The sequence below is a fragment of the Aulostomus chinensis genome, chromosome 16 (assembly GCF_037954235.1).
Source record: "Aulostomus chinensis isolate RoL2024-O1b breed Wild chromosome 16, RoL_Achi_v1.0, whole genome shotgun sequence".
Classification (NCBI taxonomy): domain Eukaryota; kingdom Metazoa; phylum Chordata; class Actinopteri; order Syngnathiformes; family Aulostomidae; genus Aulostomus; species Aulostomus chinensis.
The window spans coordinates 9,342,388-9,362,427 of record NC_141335.1 but is presented as its reverse complement, the minus strand read 5'-3'; the positions used below and the strand labels follow the sequence as shown (position 1 = coordinate 9,362,427).

The window sequence follows — 20,040 nt, the reverse complement described above, 5'->3', positions numbered from 1 at the left end:
TTATTCATCTAAAATAAAAACTGGAAAACATGTGGCCTCCATTTATTTGCTTGTAATTAAGCACAGTAAACTATTAAGGGAAGGGACCAAATGCAGATGAACACAATTCAAATTTTATTGAACTTTGGTCAAAATAATAAACAAGTGAATACATTGCCACCATGTTAGGAATTAATGGACAAAGACAATGCATTATGTGTTTGTTTTAATGTCAGTAATATGTTTTCGTGTAGCCAACCTTCATTTCTGCATTCACAACTACGGAGATAAGATCCACATTTGCCATACGTGGTTAAAATTTGGGGTCTCGTCCCTAATAAAGGAGTTAAGGTCACATGTATGAGGCCTGTCTGGAGTTTCTATCGATTACATGACCTGGAGGCACTATCACAAACTGTACGGTGTGCAATTTTCCTCCTTAAGTGTGTTTTTTCATAGACAGCCACATATAGCAGCAGTATATGAGGACATAACTCTATAAAATAGGATTTACAAATAATGCACATGAGGTTTGTAGAACGTTTGGGGACATAACTTGTAGCTGTCACTGATAGAAGTAGGTATTAAGGCTGCAGATTCCCTTTTGTCCTGGGTTGTATCTTGTGCCATGTGGTTTCCAGCCTGCGTTCTTAAACATGTTCAAAAAAGCTTATGACATTAGCGGTTGTTTCTAACGGCGCTTCTGGAACTGGTAGCCCCAAATATTATTTCAAATAAAACAAGTTTGCTTGAGATCTGCTCAAAACACAGTGGTGTGACTGGACATTTCTCCACCTCTCTACAACATAAAAACATGCAAAGCAATAAACATGTTTTAATACATACTTCTAAATTTAAAAAGACATCTGTAGTTTTAGTTTATTTTATTATGTGGATGACAAGGTGTACTTGAGTAGATACAGTCAGTGAAATTATGTCACCGTATTGACTGGGAGAAAGTAATAGAAGGGAGGGGGAAGAAAAGAAACAAGTCCACTTTCCAAATTCATGGCCTCTTCCACCTGTAGTCTGGCCTGAATACACGCACGGCCGACGGGGAATGTTACAGTTAGGCTTTGTGGCCATTACTCCGTGCTTCAGAGGGCCCAAAATCTTTCCAAAATGGTGTTACAACTTTGACAAGACGTCATTTTTGGGGCTTCCAAGAGAGTTCTGCCGTTAAATCATGAAATGAAGGCTTAAAATGTCAACACAAACACCAACGTTCAAGAGTTTGACCTCTAGGGAGTGCCATTCCGTCAATTAGACCCAGTTTGGGCTTTCTGGGTCAGGGGTTGATTGCCCTGATGCCAAAGGCAAAAACAACCTAAGCTCAGACTCAAAATAAAACAGGCCTATGGATCAACCTCCTGTGGCAAAAAAAGTAGACACGTGCTTTCGAATTCTTCACCAGGAGGACAACAAGGCTGTTTCTTCTTATACAGATAGACAAGTAGTAGGCTTAACTACACAAGTACGGTAAAAGCCCTATCCTCTGGAGCCCCAAATCTTCTAGTTGATTTTGTCCTGGAAAATGTACAAGTTGTTGGTGGCTGCCACAGCTATCACGTTATCTTTGGGGTGCCAGGCAGTGTGGAGGATCTTCTTGTTGAAGTCCAGGCTGTCCACGCTGATTTCATCTTTCTTCCTTTTGCCACCAGTGGACACTTTGCGTGGTTTGAGGGTGGCCCGTGGTTTGCTGCTCTCCCGGGATGCCTCGAGTGTGATGTCCCGCCTGGTGTTACGGTCAAACATTCGGAAGAAGTTGTTGTAGGAGCCGGTCATGATGGCACTGTAGGAGAGAGGAGTGTTCAGTTCTTGGTCTGCATGGATTTACTGTGAATGGGTGATGGATTGGATCTATAAATCACTCGAAACCGGCAGCAGAAACTTACCTGTCACTTCCATTCCAGCAGCACTCAAACTTGTCAAAGATGCAGTCGTTTTCATACAGAGAGCAGAGTTTGCTGCGAAGGTATTCATGGACCTGAGAGCAAACAAATGACGACTTAAAAATCAATGTGACCTGGATATCATAAAAAACGGAGCTCATCCAACCAAACATGGCCTCAGGAGGCTTACAGATTTGCTGCACACAGACACAAGATACCTTCCTTAATTCCTGCATGACATTTATTAAGTAAGACGAGCTGATTACCATTGGCTGATGATGACGGCTGAGGTTGATATTCTTCTATTGGTGTGACAGTTAAAAGTTGTTTCACGAGTTTGAATGGTTGTATTTTATCTCAAAGTTTTGAAGGGGGGCTGACAGACTTAGGACAGCTGATATTTTTAAATGATGAAGATGTCAAATATTCCATGACATTTGAGGGGCAGTAAATAACTGTTGAAACAAACGAACAAACAGACAAACAAAAAACCCCCAACGGTTTCAGCATCAGCCAAATTATTATTCCAAAAAGGCCGGATGTGTGCACATTGGTAGTGACCCAGAATTTCACCGACCGTTGTACCTTGTGCAATACATTTACAAGCCTGATGTGTCCATCAATACAAAAAGTAAAATATGCTACGTCAACTTAAGAACTACAGAAAGTTTTGAGAGTCCATGAATGGATACAAAATTGATAATTACAAATACAAATATAGAGCAAGTGCGATATTCCATAGGTCAGTGTGTGAAATCACAAACGGTACCATCTACAAACACACAAACGTTGCATTTTTTTCAAACTTAAAGCATGTGATTCCATGTATAAGGTCATTGTAGATGGGCTTGGGGCAAGTGGTGGTATCTATTTGCTCATACTTTCTGGATATTTTACCAGAGTAAAGAGTAAAAGGTAAAATCTGAGCTAGAGGGGTTCTCTTAGATGATGTCTTGACATTTAAAGCTGATGGTGAAGGTGTACCCTCTTAAAATAGTGCACACGGCGTTGTCCATGTCGGCTGGTTCAACTTAACTGAGACTAATTCATAAATATGCCAAACTGGGTCAGTGGCATGTTCCTTTTTTAAAATAGTCTTGTAACTTTACTACCACTTGAAGTTGGATTCTGTCTCAGTGTAGACAGATTTCCAGCGGTGCCTGCTGTGCATCTCGTCACCTCAACATTGCATCTCTGCATCACTTTACTGAAACGGAAAACCCTTAAACCGCCAAGTCTATTCAGAGCTTTCACCCACGGTTCATGCCTGTACCATCTGTAGTCACCAGAAAATTGGTGTATGTTTATGCACCTGATACGTCTCCACTGGCCTGTTCTCCATATTGAGGTCCCAAACTTTGACAGAGAGGTAGTCACGTGTCATCATATAGCGTCCGCTGTGACTGAACTTCACATCCGAGATGGAGGAGATGATTTCAGAGAAAAAGGATCGGCTGCTCGGATCTTCCGGCTCCTCAAAGACTAAGAAGGAAACATTTCCAGAAATATCATCAGTCATAATGCTTGATATTTGTATATTTCTTTGTTCATAGTTATGTATTAAGCATATATCAGTAAATAAAACCAGTTCCAGGTTTTAAAAAATAAATACATCTGTATTTAACTTTTGACATTATTATATGAATACAATAACAAGCAAAATTTACCAGGATTGCATGTGAAGTTAAAAAAACCCCAAACCCTACTAGTATTCAATTTAAAATGATAAAAAATGGAGATCTCAACATTGACGGAAAAACAATAAAAACTTCAAAATAGTAAATAACTTATGAATCAAAGCGTTAATTCTGCACTTGAAGATGAGATCACATGCTTATGCAACATCAAAATGGAGATACTCACACTTTGAGTGCCTATCACAGAGTGCAGCTGCTCGCATGTCACACAGGCGGATGGTGCCTTTGCTACTGCTGTATACAAATACATTGCATTGGTGTGGATGGCACTCTGCAGCTGTGATTACTTCTGTCAGCTCCTCCATGTTGGCCGGCTTGATGTCTACAATATCTGGGAAAACAATCTTAAGGAACTAGCAGTTGTCTTGTGCTTCATGATGATACACTGAAGATGACAGCTTATTCAGCACATCAAAGATTTGTTTTCTCGTGAAGAAAAGGATACTAAAACTTCTGTCTGTAATTTCCAAGTGCCATAGATTTATTCTTAGGTCATCTGCGGAGAGGTACGTTTCATGATCACTATTTACAGAAATGGAATTAATGTGATAGGTGTGCGCATTTGCAAAGATCCTCCGTGGGCTTGCTTCTACCATGAGATCCATTGGCATCAGTACTGGTACCTAAAATACACAATATGCGAAATTTAGAGATCTTAAACGCTGAGTTGAAAAAAAATGAAAGAGTTTTAACATACCCGTAAAGAGGTGATTCTAAAAGGGTCTCTGAGTCGTCCATCTTCATCTTTCAGGTTGTAACCTTCTGCTCGTTTATCCCTTTCACTTATTTTCCACAATTTGATAGTTTTATCTGAACAACAACAACAATTGAGAAATTATCCCATGAGCCATGCATGCAGTACCACATAAAACTGATTTAAAAAGAGCGAGCCCTTACCATTTGTCGAAAGTAGAAAGTGAGCAGCATTTTGTTGGGGTAGCCATCTTATTTTATTTATTTTTTCCTCAATTTCTAAACTTTTCAAATAGTCAAATTCTGGCTCGTGACTCTGAAAAGTGCTATAGACATTGTACTCCCCACGCAGGTGTGGACGATTCTTAGACTGGAATAACAACAAAAGAAACGAAATGTCAATCGTAACATACAAACAGCTTCTTACATTGCACCGTTCATGAAGGTGCTATTCTGTCTCAACATATGATCCTTACCTCCTGTTCATGTTGAAATATCACTACTCTTCCTCCTTTATCTCCTGTTGCAAGCAGTTCTCCAGAATAGTTGAATTCAACTGTTGAGATTATGTCAGCTAAAAACAGAAACACCATTCAGTGAATCAGTCCCAAAGGTTTAGCTCACACTATGCTAGCTCTGGTGATAGCTAGCATGCTAAACTACACTAAGGACTCAATCTGATGCTAATAAAGCAGCAGTTACAGGGACAGCTACACACATTTCTGTATGAATGGATGAAAACAAGCATGATGTCACTGGACAATTTATGGGCGCAGCACATTGACGTCATACACACAGTCGCTCCCCTTTAATAGCTTAGCAACCACCTAGCATACAGTTAGCTAGCAACACAGACTGGTTGTGGAGCAAGAGGACGCTGGAGACATTAATCTATTGATAGACATTCTCCAATTAGAATATCTGTCCCGTACTGACCCACTAGCTATCGTGCATCTCATGCGAAGCCAACAGGGCATCATCATTAACCAGCTAGCTACCCACTGCTATAGCCTAGCGGCCAAGCTAACGTTAGCAACATACCTTCCGCAACATCTTCATCTATCGCTCCTTTCACTTGAGAGAAACACCACTGGAAATCATTTCCTCCTGCAACTCCTGGAAAATAAAGACCAAAGAGTCAGTTTGTTTTCGATACGTGTTTGGTCTCTTGATAAAATGACCCGATAGTGACACAGTTTGACAACTAGCAGTTTAGCTAGCAAGCGCTACCGCTGGCCAGCTAACTTACAGATTCAGGCCATCACACACACCAAGTGAGGTGGATCCTTTTCCTCCCTTCAAAAGTAGCTTACCCGCCATTGCTTCATTTAGCAGCTCTTGCTGTACACAGCTTCCAATACCTAATCAACCAATTCGGCTTGCTCGGAGAAATAGATAACATCCACAATCAGTGTGAAGACTCGGGTCCAGATCTGTCAGGACCACGGAAATTATCCGTGATTTTTTTCTTCCAAAATGGCGCACAGTACATGGAGCAATGACGTCATGCACACATGCCACACTCGAGCTCCATCCATCCTCCAGTGCATCATAATATTACATGTGTCTGTGTAGCTTATCTGCATCCAACTTTACTTCATGGTATTACATATTAATAGCTGCCTACTCTGTCTGTCAAAATCAACAAGCTGGGACATATGACACTAACCCACCAATAAATGTCTATTAGAATTACAAACAAACGAAATCAAATAAACAAAGAACAACTCCTCATCTTTAAAATTTTTCAGTTTCAGAATAAATGTGATTTGCATATGAATTACTGCGAGGGTTCTTGAAAGGTGTGACTGAAATAAAAACAAACCTCTTTTTAAAAATCATTCTATTCATAATACAGAAGTTTTTTCCCCCCTGATTATCTGGTGGTTGTTTATGTTATTGGAGGGATTCTGAGTACAAAAATGTGACACCTTGAGCTTATTGGACACCTGACAAATGTTCCTGTATGTAGGCTATTGTATGGTCAGTGGGTGACATCTAGTGGAGAAACGATGAACATCCAGTTCAATTGGTGTTGACATGTAAATTACACCATCTTTTGCAGTTTTTTGTTGTCCCCCCCAGAATTCAGAGTTGATCTCAGAGCGTGGTTTGTGACATCACAGCTGGTTTGGAGTCAGTTATGTCCAGCTGTACAGCAAATTAACTTGGTATAGAATCTTAAGGGGCAGCATGGCTCGGAGGTAGATCGAAGCGAAGTAAAATCTGGTCAACTGGACGTAAGTTTATCTTGAAGACGTTTCACCTCTCATCCGAGAGGCTTCTTCAGTTCTAGTGAAGAGTGTGGAAACTCCAGCTTATAAACCTATGTGGGAGTGGTCAGTGCTATTGTGGTGGAAACGACCCTCCCGAGACTCACCTGGCCTCTCCAAACGACAGTCGTTGTGCGGTGTCAGGGAGTTTCAGGGGTGGTCGTTAGGGGGTTTCACCCCCTACTTTTTCTACTCGGAGGTAGAGTGGCCGTCTGGCAACCGAAGGGTTGCTGGTTCGATCCTCACTTCCCCCGGTGACCATGTTGAAGTATCTTTGAGCAAGTTACCGAAGCCCTTATTGCTCCTGATGGACTGGTGACCTCTCCAGGGTGAACCCTACCTCTCACCCATTGTCATCTGGGATAGGTTCCAGCCCCCCACCCCCACCCCCCACCCCACCCTGAGGCCCTAATCGGATGAGCGGTATAGAAAATGGATGAATAGAAACTTGGACAATTACATTAGACTTAAAATTATCATCTGTCCAACAATTCAACTCATAGAATTAGCAATATTTGCATATTCATGTCCCAAAATTCCCCAATTACTCTTAATGAGTAGGTTGGCATCTTGCATGGCAGCCTCCACTGCACTTCAGAGAAAAGAGCTCTATATATTCAGTCCTACAATTGTCATCTGAAATAAAGTGTTTTTTTATATAAATGTAAAGTTATAGAGTCATTGAGAGTCATTGTGACTTACAGTAATCCAAAATAACTTATTGAAAAGGCCATTACTTTTCTATTCTGGATCTCTTGAGTATACAATTCCTGCTCTCTGTTGGTTTTAAGTCTACCACAGAGATTTTGCATGTGCCTTTTCTATCAATTATTGTATTTTTGTATGATTTGGTTATCAATTTCCATATTCTGTGACTCCCAGCTTTTAGAAATAACAGCAGGGTGTCATGAGGCCCATAGCTTCGATTCCCTAATGGGCATTTAGCTGTTCAAGTGTTATTTATATTTGTCTCCACATCTGCATTTGTTCTTTTGTTTATTTGGCAGGGACCCAGCACAACTTCTTAGCTGTTCCAGAATTAGCTATAAGCTAATTAAAATCTGTAGTCCCTGGACAGGAGACAGAGAGAATGTCAGGAAAATCCACACAACGGGGTAAAAATACAACTAAAAGACAAAACATATTAAACAATGGTGGAAAGTATTTTTTACTCAGTACTGTAGTTGTGTAGAATGTTGAGGTATCTGCAGTTCACTTGGGTATTTTCATTTTAGGGGGCAACATTGATTTGAAGTCATAAATTAATAGAATGAAGAAGAAAGGATTTGAATAGAAAACAAGGTGAAACCTGATGAAGGTGATGAATGTGAGGCTTGACATGAACACAACAGGAACACACACCCCTTTTCAACATGACCTTTAGAGGTCAGAGGTACTATGGTGGAGTCACATAAACAAGATCTATTACTTTTGATACTACTGAGGTCAGTTTCTAATCCATATACTTTTACTGATGTAGAATGGAGGCTGTACCAGAGTGCTAAGTTATTTTTTCTATTTGTACTCTTACTTAAGTAAAGGGACTGCGTACTTCTTCCATCACCGATACGACAATCGTATCGTAAATATCAGATTATTCAGGCAGAAATCCGATCACATCGAAACATCAAGACGCATCCGGAATTTGTGAGTTTTTGGGAACAAGATTGTGTTGACTTTAGCCATGATTTAATTTCAGATTTAAACTCAGCAAAGCTGCAGCCCTTTTTTTTTTGTTTTGTTTATATCATTTGCTGAAACAGAGGGAGCTGATTTACCAAATTCAAAAGATCTGTGCTTTATTACACATGATTAGTTCACCATCTGATCCTCTGATAATACAAATGTTTGTGTGTTTCAGGGGCAAAGAGACATAGAAACATTTGTATCATTAGATCCACATTGCACTGTCTAAATAACAGTTTTCTACTTGGTTTAACTTTATTATGCGAAATTTTGTATTCTGACAGTAAAAACCTGTTTTCGTCTTCATCGGCTGAAGTGGGAACGTTAGTCTTTTCTCACATTTTCTCTGGGTCGAGGGTGTGTGTCTTCAACGTGATTTGTAACGTCACAAGTTTACAGAGGAATTGTGATTTAATGCGTTTAATACGTCAACCCAAGCACAAACTTGAAGAGTGAACATCTTGTATCCAGTAGGTACACTTCTAAGATAAGACATAAACGCATATATTGTGACATTTCCAACAGGATTTAAAAAAAAAAAAAAAAGATGGATAATTTTAAGACATTCCTACATGGACAGTAAGTTTTTTTTGCTTTATGTTTTTGCAAAGAAAAACACAAAAAAATTATATATCAGGGACAAGATCTTAGTCAAAGTAAAATATGTTCTGTGTCTAGAGGGGATCTTTAAACCATCTGTCAGCTTTTCAATTTCATGTCAGGACCATCAGTCATTTGTCTTAGATGGCCTTGTTTTCTTCACATTAGGGAACTAACTTTCCGAATGTTCTCGTTCAGAGGCAGTCAAAAAGTATGCCATATCTGTTTTTGTAAGAAAAAAAACTCAAAATCATGGGGCTAAAAATATATATACGCACAAAAATATGTATCTGGTGTTTGTTTTTCCTGCTTGTTTTTTTTGTCTCTTAAGGGTTTGAGAAGCTCATAGGGGCTGACTGTGCATAAAAAAAACCTTCCCACAAATAAAGCAAAATCTGATGAAGTGTGTAAATTTGCAATATCTGGACAAAAACCGAGTGGATAAAAAGAATACATTTAAATAAATGTTATTATATTTCTAATTCTTTCTGTTAACGTGCCCCCCTGAAATTGTTATTTTTAGCTGCTACTCACAAATCAGTTTGAAACAAACTATGCAATCGCTTAATTAAACTGACTTCAATTTAACTGCATAGTGATAATATTGTCTGCATTTGATTGTCTTCTGTGTCTGCAGATTGTCCAGGAAGTGTGGAGTGAATAAATAGGGATGTACCTGGGATGATCTGGACCAAATCTTGCCCAAACCACCTCTCCATACGCTGGACCTCCACATCCGTATCATCACTCACAGAGTCCTCTGGGAAGAAGAAGCTGAGCAAAGGCCTAAAGGTTAGTGTTTGTGTGTGTGTGTGTGTGTGTGTGTGTGTGTGTGTGTGTGTGTGTGTGTGTGTGTGTCTGTTTCTGTGTGCAACAACGAAACCCTTATTTTGTGGGAACATATGTGTATCTACGCAGTGACACTGTGGTAACCATAGCCTCCGTGATATAACTCGTTGCATTTTAAGGTAAAAATGTAAAGTGAAGTTGAATTAAGTTTAAGTTAAGCTATGGTTGGACTAAGTCTCCCACAAATAATGTAAGTCAATGCAATATGGCCTTTGAAAAATCAATTTTTGTTGTGGTATTAAGTAAAAAAAAAATGGAAGTAGACAGTGGAATAGTTTCACTTGTATTGCTTCTGACTAAACAAACAAAAACACTGAGTTTATATAAATGTCATATGCCTCCCCCTATCTTTTGTAAAAGCCAAATTGTAACTTTCTTTTACTGAGTATTGCAATTATTAATTAGTGTGAATAAAACTGCTTCCTTGACTAACAGCGCACGCATTAAAATTCAAAAGAACCTGTTTGTATTCACCGGGAGAAACATTTGACTTAAGCCTAATTTGTGATTTAATGAACGATACAACTTAATTGCTGTGTATATTAGATTGTTCACATTTTTACAAGTGTTGTGACTGTGTGTGTGTGTGTGTATGTGTGTGTGTGTTGCCGTACCGTAGCTTCATCAGGTATAAGGAGAGGTGTTGACTTTATTCCGAGCCTCCAGTAACACCACTGACTCTGATAGTTCCCCATCCCTCTGGGAATTCATTATAAGACAGCTAGAGGCTGCTTGTGGATGGTTACTGTGCTGCCCGTATGTTAACTTGTCGCTATCGTGCAAGGCAAACATGTGGTGCAGCTGCTTTCTCTGGCTGTGGGCAACCTGGAGAGATTGATTGGTGAGCCTTCTGTTTTATCCAGGATCAGGGCCACATTCAGTAGACATGGTGCCTCCGGAGAAGCAGCCATTTTCCTCAAAAATATGGCTCATTACCAGCGCAGATAAAATGAAGGTATATTGACTTTTTAACATCTTACAACATACCTATATGGGTCTGTTATCTGGGAAATCGTTTTATACTCATGTAAGCCAATAAAAAACACGTTATGATCATCATCTTTGAAAAAAAATCAAACACTGCTACTTTTCTCATCTAGTTTGTATTTACGCGTATAAATACCCATACACATGCATTTGCAACCTGTGCGCGCGCACGCGCACACACACACACACACACACACACACACACACACACACGCACATACCCATCCCCCCCCCACATGTGGTCCATCAGGCAGTTTTTAACACTAAGCATCGGCCAGTGGATGTGTCTGCTCCGCTCAGGGGCATAAGCTCTGTCCAGACTCTCCGTCTTAACACTCTCACACACTCTCACACACACAAACAGCAAAGACAAACACAATCAATTATTCAAGACTCTTGTTTTGGCGCATGTGTGTATTTTTTTTTCTTATTATTTCTGTTCTGTTGTTTCTATAGCATCCTCTGGCAAGTTAACAGCCAGGAGGCCCGATAAGTGAAAGATGAGGACTGATGAGGACTTCAGGTCTGCGAGGTGTCTTGAAATTTAGATGACACAATTTGATTTGCATCCTTCATTGGCTGCAGGACCTCCAGAACTTGTACCGGCTCGGAGGATCAACCTTCGTCTCCTCGTTTATCTCCCTTAAATAAAAAGAAAAGCATTCATTGTCCTTTGTGTTCTTTTAATGAGGAACAGTTGGAACCGGTTTCAGTCGTCTGCCTTCATCAGCGTTGTGTTAAACAGACAAAGAATGTGACGCGCTGAATTTGGAAATACTTGCACCCCCAGAAAGAGAGTTTCCATAAAATACATTCATAATACAGGATAACTCCGTTACATACTGTCTGTATATTGTATAAAATTACACAGTATACAAAAGCCCCGGGATTGTAGTATAATTACTTAAAACTGTGCCAGGATGCACATAAACATAGATATTGGACCGAATTTCCATGAGTCCCTGATGTGAAAATAAGGAAACTCATTGTCTTTATATGTATTTACAGAGAGAGAAACACTGTTTTTTGTTTTTTTTTAATCTCACAGGAATACTTCATCAGTTTCTTAGAAATGTGTTCAAATGCATGTACAGCATGTGTATGTGATGATGCTAGTGGTGTTTTTCGGGGTTACTGGGTGCTGTTATGGGGTGTGTATGTTCGTGGAAGGAGAGGCTGGCCGGAATCATCACAGCACACCGCAAACTGAACTACTAAACTGGATTGAGTCAGACTAATTTTGTTATAATACAGTAAAACTAGATTATAAAGAGATTTACTTCTATTTGAAGGATAGTTATGTACCTGCGTACCATAAAAGAGATTCATACGGTTCTCCTCACACTGTTTGACTCTTTCTCATGTATTTCCCACATGAATAGACATTCTCCAGTGTTGTCAAACCTCAAACAGAGGTAAACAATCAATTTATAATAGTACATCTAATCTACTTTTTAAAATACTATTGCTTCATCGGTTCTCTTTATAACCAATGCGCAGGAGCTACTACAGCATTTGTGGAGTGTATATTGTCATGCAGTGACTGTCAGTCTTCAGTGTGAATATTTGTGCACTAGATGGCACTATGGCACTTAGTATTCAAAGCCAATAGATAATTTCCACTTTGGAGGATAAGTGTGTGTGATGCTGACACAAGTGATGATCACACACTGCTTGTTTTCTCCACTACTGAACCCCCTGTTATTAGTAACACCAAGAATTTCAAAAATTACTCACATGAATTACTGTTTCTACCTTTCATTGAAAAGCTATTATTTTGATTAAATTAAAGGTGAAATGTATACGAAAATGAGGATTCTTTTTTTTTTTTTCTCCAATTTTTAAACACTCAATGAGCATCAAACTAAAAAAAAAAAGAATCATATCGAGGTAGAAATATTAGATGTGAATCCTTTGCAGCGATGATGCCCTTGTAACAGATCATATTGTAAATAAGATGGGTTAAATTGCACTTGTAGTTTCCCTTCAAACAGTCAGGCTATTCTCTCGGGGGGACAAGACAGTGCTGCCGACTCTTCCTCTAATAACGCTAGACAATGAGATCCCAGCTCATAACATAGGCCTCCACTATATAGAACAAGTATTGGGGGCTTAGCAGCTAATAAAGTGGCAAGTCTTCAAATCCATGTCAGAAGAGCAGAGTGCCACAGGGACCTTTCATAACACTTGTATGTGCAGGTTCAACTGCAGTGTAAAGGTTACACATCCACATTGTACTGATCTAACCTGATGAGTTGCCTTAAGCCCCACAAATTTCAAGGCTGAGTTTCTTATTTACAGAAGGAGAACTGAATAATTCTCCCACTTTCTAAAAAGATGACAGCTGAAGACAGGGAGTGTGCGATGAATGTTTTAGATGCAATACAAAATTGACTGTATCCTCTATATTAAATGTGCATTCATAAGGGGAATTTTTTTAGGGGTTGTTATATCTGTCATGCTTGGTTTGGAAATTTTATTTCATTTTTTTTTAAATGAAAAAAATTGTGATAAACATGAATTTTGTTAATTGAGTCACGTTGCCCTTTGCGTTGGTAAAGCGCAGTCTCAGTAATTAGCCTTGATTGCCTTGTCTGTGTTTCACAAATGGTCTCTCCCGCTTTCTCTCTAGTGAACCTGTCCTTCACTTGAGCGCAGACACTCCTCCAGCATTTCCACCCACTTTGTTTGTGAGTCTTTGATCCACAGTATTCCAGTTAAAGTTACACCCATGTGCTGCAAGTTGAAACTTTCAGCATTGTTGCTCAGGGGAACCTTATACCCGTGGCGCCTTCTGCTTTTGTCCTTCCCTTTAGCAACAGAAATCTCCTATGGTCCTGGACAAAAGACTACTCACGACACCATTTTATGATCTCTGTGATGATACCGGTTCCTTCCCCTTCTGCTCACATGTTACATCGGTCTGCTCATCTAAACCCAAATGTCAGAAAAACGTCATTCAGTGTAGACTCTGGAGTAAAAGGAACGAAAAAAAAAACAAACCAAAAAAAAAAGATTAAATAGGTTTATCCTGAAACGCAATTTGATACAACCAGGAAAAACTAATTCAGATCAGTTCTTGTGCTGTTTGTGTGACACAAGTAAGAAATTGGATGTGTTTTATCCTGAAATGCATTGAAAGCCAATTAAAATCAGTTCCTGTGCAGTCCTCCAAATCAAAAACTCAACAAGAAGACAAAATTCTATTGTTTTAATTCATATTGATCAGCTACACTAATTTGCAAAGCAGATTTGAGCACATATAAGTGCCATGCGAATTTGTTTGTGTCTACTAAAATTAAACATGCATGCATGTCTAATTGAAACAACATAGAAAATGATTTTCGACAACAACAATATAATCTGGTGTGTAAAACACTTAAAGACAAGAACAACAAATAGAGTGTATAAAGTGCTGCAATGTCTTGCCTCTCCAGTCTTTCTAATCACTACGTGAGTGAAACATTCATGGTACACTAGATCAGTTCAATATTTAATTTCTCAACAAAGACTACATGATGGAACAGATGCTCAAACTTTTTTTTCATGTTTCTCCGGAGAGTAAAACTCACTTTCAGGGAGTACAGAGAATCGTATTGTGTACAAGATATGTGTTGACGTCTTTGGGGCTCTTCACCTATGCACTAACTGTACTGTATCATGGATAAAAAAGATGTTCAAACATACAATGTGTGCATAGTGAGTCAGTGCTCAAAGCATGGGCTGAATACATCAATTGTTTACATCCAGAGGCAGTAAAAACTCAAGCGTGGAACCATATTAGTGATGCACCAAGGTTGCCCTTTGCCTCCATGTCACATTTCAAGTGAAAATCTGACTTGGCATGTTTACATAGGATTTCTTCATCTCCCTTTTAAACCCCTATGGGCAAGCTGAAGGTGAGGGGAACTAAGATTATTATCCCCCGTTTCTCTGAGGAGATTTTCTTTATGCACACCCTCACAGATGTCGACATTTGGTTAGGCGGTGTACATGAAGCCCCAGATTATCTAGCGCTTCAGGAAGTCTGTTTAGCTAAAGTTAGGAGTGGTTACTTTCCTACACCTTCTTAATGTGCTCTTGTGTTTTGCAACCTGAAGACCCCCCCCCCCCCCAACATGCTTAGTCATACATCTGTGTTAAAGACTGTGTATGATTGGTGATTGATTCCAGAGGCCCTGTAGTTGTAATGATCCCATCAATAGGCACTTCTTGTGCCGATGCAAACCAAGTCACAGGACGCCTAGCAGATGGTGTACTATATGTCATAATGCTGTAAAATCCAACAGGAATTGACAATTGAAATCCCACCCTGGAGTTTGCCTCTTTTAGCTTTGGCATAATCTTCTCAGGATTTCAATTGCAAAGTCAAAGAGAATAGTCTAGCACAAGGGGACTAGTTATCTGGGGCAAATGTGGTCTAAGGTTGACAATGCAAAGGCTATGTTTATGTGCATCGCGCTTGCTATACCGAATGTTTCCCAGAGTGCAAGAACATCCTCCCCTGAATTCTATTCCTCTTCCCACGTCCCAGCGCTGCCGTGGAAAGTAGGCCAAGTGAGCACCAGGGCGTTGCTTTTTTAAGATGATCAGTTTGTCAGTGTGTTTTTTGTGTGTGTGGATGGCTATTCATGTGGCTCAACTCTTGTAGAACAAAGACCAGCATTATACAATTTAGCAGCACTTCCAACAGTAAGGAAAAGGGAGAGGTTGGAAAATAGGGACAGGACAAGTGTGGATGAAACAAAAGACAAAATCTGGCTTGTACTCTAATTCATTTACTTCCTCTTTTCCACCTCTTTGTTGCAGCAAAAAGGTCCCTTGCCAGTAGCACTCCTCTGCAGGATCATACTGTACTCTGGCTGGCTTGGATTATTTTTAGCTATTGCTGTGCAGCTTTCACCTTGACTCCGAGTCTTGACATCATAATTAACACTTCTGTTAATAGTAACACAGTTTAGTATTAACAAGAACGTCTGAAAAAAAATACAATTTCAATACGTACGTGACACCTTACAGTCATTTAAGTGTCCCTGCATACAGAAAGATATTCACCATGTAGAAAACGTGCATTTGAATATGAGAAACTATTTAGAGGATATTTGGATTCAAGCAGGTGAGGCAGCATTACTTTAGGCTGGCAAAAGCTCCATCGCAGGGGTCAAGAGGCAAATTAAAGTTCTCTGGAGGACTGACTCTCTCTCCCTCTCTCTCCCCCCCCCCTCTCTCTCTTTCTCAAAAAAAAAACACCACAAGGTTAAAGCTGATTCCTCTCGATTTGGAGGCCACATCGCCTGATGCAACATGTGCCCACATCATGATTAGATTCTAAAATGACCTTTACAGTCAGATTTTTCCACGTTTTTTTTTTCTTCTTCTGAGTGGCACTTATTACAAGTTAATATGTTCTGATTTAAAGCTGAATAATCACATTTTCTTCACTGCCATCGAGAGAAATATGATGGTGATAGGTTTTTTTTTTTTTTTTTTAAATAAAGGATTTTAGATAGGTCTACAAAACAGTGATGGACACCAGGAAGACGGGGCTGCATATAAGAGCGATGGTATCCTGGGTATTTGGTCATGTGTATTTTGGTCTAAATTTCCAGGGGATATTTTAGATGTTAATAGCCCTGAAGTGGTCTCGGTTTCTTATTTAATTTCTCTCGCCTTCTTTAAATGTAATTCGCCCACAGACTGCGCCGCGAGGCTCTAAACCGCGCAGAAACTCTCTCATCATTTCCACAGCAGAATGGAAATGCAAATTGTGCGCACGGGTAATGCCCTTGACAGAACTCACCACTGCACACAATTAACATGAGCACTCTGACAGAAGTTAGTGACGAAATGTGAGGTCACACACACACACACACACACACACACACACACTCACCAGCTGAGTAGCGGTGTTGACTTCAGTCCTGTAAACGCATGAAAAAAAATACACTCGCAAACCGCGCGTTATGATTATAAATATAACGTTATCACTAGTAGGCCTGATGAATTTTGCCCCGCGTGGAGAACAACACTCTCCGTTCTTCAATCTTTTAATTCTACAATGACGTACTTTAAAAAAAACAAAAATCTTTTTCTCCCCATTCCTTCCTGCAACTGTTTAAATCATTTCTCGTGGAATATTGTTGAAAAACTGGCTTGAGATAATTTGGCTTGCATGAAAACAGCATTTTTTGGGACCCTCGGGGGTTGTTAGAGAAACCTATGTAGGGATCTAGTTGTCAATGAAGAAGCCAGCTGCCTCATATCGACACAATGATCTCAAGTGTAACCAACGAGGGGCGCTGTCCGTCTATCAGCTCTGCTTGACACCAATATCCATGATTGATCTCTTAGCGATTTGTTTTGTCTGTTTGAATCCCCCCCCCCCATCTTCTTCTCCTTAACAAATAAAAAACGCGTTTGTAAATAATATTTCATTGTGGTCGTATCGAATTCCCGAAGTGCTTTTCCGTTAAACTTGATGAAAATTCTAATTTTAAAATAAATAAATAAATAAATAAAAGGAGGATTTACATTTTTAAGTTCGGATATCAAATGAAAGTTAAATCTTTTTTTTTTTTGAAATCAAAATAGAAAACAAACGTTGCTGATTTTGATTTGGTTATTCGTTTCATTTCCCCAGTTACGCTTAAAAAAACTTACTTAAGTAGCAAGAATGTTGAAATGCAAACTTCAGATTTATCTGGAATTGCTGCCACATGTTCATTAATAACCCTACAACGCCCCCTCAAAAAACAAACAAACATTGAAGTTCCTCACGTGATACTGTAGTTTAATATGAGATAAGTAAATAAGCATCATGTGGATTTCCTGCTTGTCTATTAGGGGCATAAAGAATTTGGACTGATGCGTAACTGTAGGCGTGATTAATATTTAATATACGAAAGATCACTTTAAAACAACCTCTGTATTAAAGCAGTGGTGAACTTGCTTGCTGGCTGCTAATAAGATTCTTCTTCTTCCCCCCCCCCCTTCTCTCTCTTCCTTTTGCCAATCAATCCATTAGCAAACAATGCAGGTGAGCATAATGAAAGTGTTGTCCCAATAAAGTGCATCGATGGACAGCTGGGCAGCGGCCGGCTGATTGACTTTGCCTTGACATCTGGGAGGCCCGCTGGCCCCTGGCACGCGTATAGGCTGATGTCGCCATTTACATGCAAATTTCAGGAGATCATGAGGGCCTCGCCCCGTAAATTCACACAAAAAAGAGGACGTCACCCTCAATACGGAGGAGGCTCGTCCCGTGGAGACGGGTGGTCCCTGCAAGTGTACGGTTTTTTTTATTTTTTTTATTGGGAGCCACGCGTCCCGAGGAGTTTGGTTTTTTATATCCGAGTCTTTAGGGATTCCGTCATGGTGGAATAGAAGAATTAACCATCAGGATCGCGTCATCACAATTTAGGCGAGAACCTGCTCGAGACACTTGTCACCAACTTACCTTCCACGTGCTGCTGAGAAACTAAGACGCTTTAATCCCGCGCCAAAGTTTTCATGCATGCAACACTACAACAAGCGGGGATCAGCATTGTCTTTATTTTAACATTTCACCTAATGATGGAGAGCGCATTTTCCATGGTGTAAGCCCATGCAGCACACAGATGATCCCAGTGAATGAGCTGAGACGGATTCAGCCTCCGCGCCTCGGTGTGTGTGCAGCAGCTGACTCCCTCTCTCCACGTCCAGATGGCTCCTGCACACAGATTTGCATTCATTTTCCCTCTAATATCTTCTGAAATAGCGGGGCAGCTGCATTTGTTGTCAAATACGGTTTAAAACTCCCTTTCAGGACAGCATCGTTACCTACGTGACGGGTGTGGAGATCCATTTTCCCTCTCCAGTCAACAGTATCAGATCTAAGAGGATTTGTCTCAAAGTCTCCTAATTTGATAATCAGATTTAAATCGCCTTGGTGCGTGTAATCAGGGGTTAAGTTCTAATAAGCAATTTGAAAATGTGCAACAACAACACACACGAAAAAAGCACTGAGTTCTGTGCAAAAAAAGAGAGATATTTGCAATCTCTGCAGAACAGGCAAAACATTTTATGTCATGAAAAAAAGCTTTGATTATGCTTGATTCCCCCCCCCCTCCATATTCCTACAAATTAGAAGTGTCTCTTAAATAATATAAAAATGGAAACAACAACAAAAAAATCCGCACTCTCATTTTGTGACTGGGCAATTTGGCAATAGATTGTGTGGAGGTGAATGCAACAGCTTATAATTCACTTATCTTTGGCAGCAGCTATTAACCCTCAGCACCAGCTAGATAGATTGCTCAGGATATAGCACACATCTCTCTTCCTCGCTCCCTCCCTCCCTCCCTCCCTGCCTCCCTCTCTCGCTCCCTCCATCCTCTCCTCCTTTTCACCACTAATGAACCGAATTGCTTGCCCCCTCTCGGACTGAGCCGGGCAGCGTAGAGGCAGTTGGCTCTTTAAAAAAATGATTAAGATGTTTCTTATTATTACTGATTTTCCGGGATGTGCATGAAATAAAGAAGACACGGAATCATGGATTTCCTGAAGTTTGTTTAATATCATGAGACACTCTGGCTCTGATTTTTGTTTTCTTTTTAAAGTCCATTAAAAAACGACAAGAGAGTTGATATCCCGTAGATGTGATTGTTTGACGTTAGTGATTCTTTCAACTTTGCCCATACTTCTAGTTTACCGAAATTAAGAAAATCAACTGCAACACACAGCCAAGGCAGAAAAGCAGTACAAATGAATGCAAATTAATAGATTTATAATCAAGTCTGATTCTAATAAATCTGCTATATTGATAACATTTTAATTACAATAAAATAATCTGAAGCGCGGAGATAAAAATGCACGGTAAAATATGAAGAAACATGATCTGCCATGATTGAAATATGATTTATGGCCTGTATTCACACAGCTATTAATATTCTACCGCTACGTAACTGAACAAACTCATCAAGTCCAGAAATAATAATGATGAAATTTAAACCAGCAGGCTAAATATATCAAATCTTTTTTTAAATAATTAAAACAGAGATTGCAATTATCAGGCGGGCTAAAATTAATCAGCTCTGATAAAAATCGGAATTATTAATATCATTATGTCTTATTTTTATTTTTTATTCCCCCCCCTCATCATGTGTGATGGTTACACCCGGATGAATGTTCCATATTAAAATAAATCAAACTCACCACATATAGGGCCTAAGCAAGAGGAAAAGTGGAGCGAGTGAGTGTTCTCAGGCTGCTGCACTACGGGGCTGTACCCGTACAGTGGAGCGCCACTGCCTGACAGGAACCGTCAGAGCTCCATATATGGTCAAAACCACGCCCCTTCAGCGTCATATTCTGACAGCGCCTCTCCCGTGGGTTTAGAGTTTTGGC

General features: G+C 39.8%; 1 protein-coding gene across 1 annotated transcript; it reads right to left on the bottom strand.

The window, feature by feature from the left end:
- Positions 1-91: 91 nt before the first annotated feature.
- On the bottom strand, positions 92-5,759 carry LOC147247401 (serine/threonine-protein phosphatase 2A 55 kDa regulatory subunit B delta isoform). The gene is made up of 10 exons (XM_086179967.1): positions 5,575-5,759; positions 5,303-5,377; positions 4,738-4,835; positions 4,466-4,631; positions 4,266-4,378; positions 4,014-4,191; positions 3,735-3,899; positions 3,184-3,353; positions 1,875-1,966; positions 92-1,771 (listed from the first exon to the last, which is right to left on the bottom strand). Exons 1-10 carry the CDS (start codon positions 5,579-5,581, stop codon positions 1,492-1,494), a joined length of 1,344 nt encoding a protein of 447 aa, XP_086036093.1. The 5' UTR covers positions 5,582-5,759; the 3' UTR covers positions 92-1,491.
- Between the last annotated feature and the right edge of the window lie 14,281 nt (positions 5,760-20,040).

Excerpts from the sequence above, each read along its gene's own strand:
- LOC147247401 (XM_086179967.1), bottom strand. Across the intron at positions 4,836-5,302 it reads AGATGAAGATGTTGCGGAAG|CTGACATAATCTCAACAGTT; the intron begins GTATGTTGCTAA and ends TTCTGTTTTTAG. Across the intron at positions 4,192-4,265 it reads TTAGAATCACCTCTTTACGG|GTACCAGTACTGATGCCAAT; the intron begins GTATGTTAAAAC and ends TGTGTATTTTAG.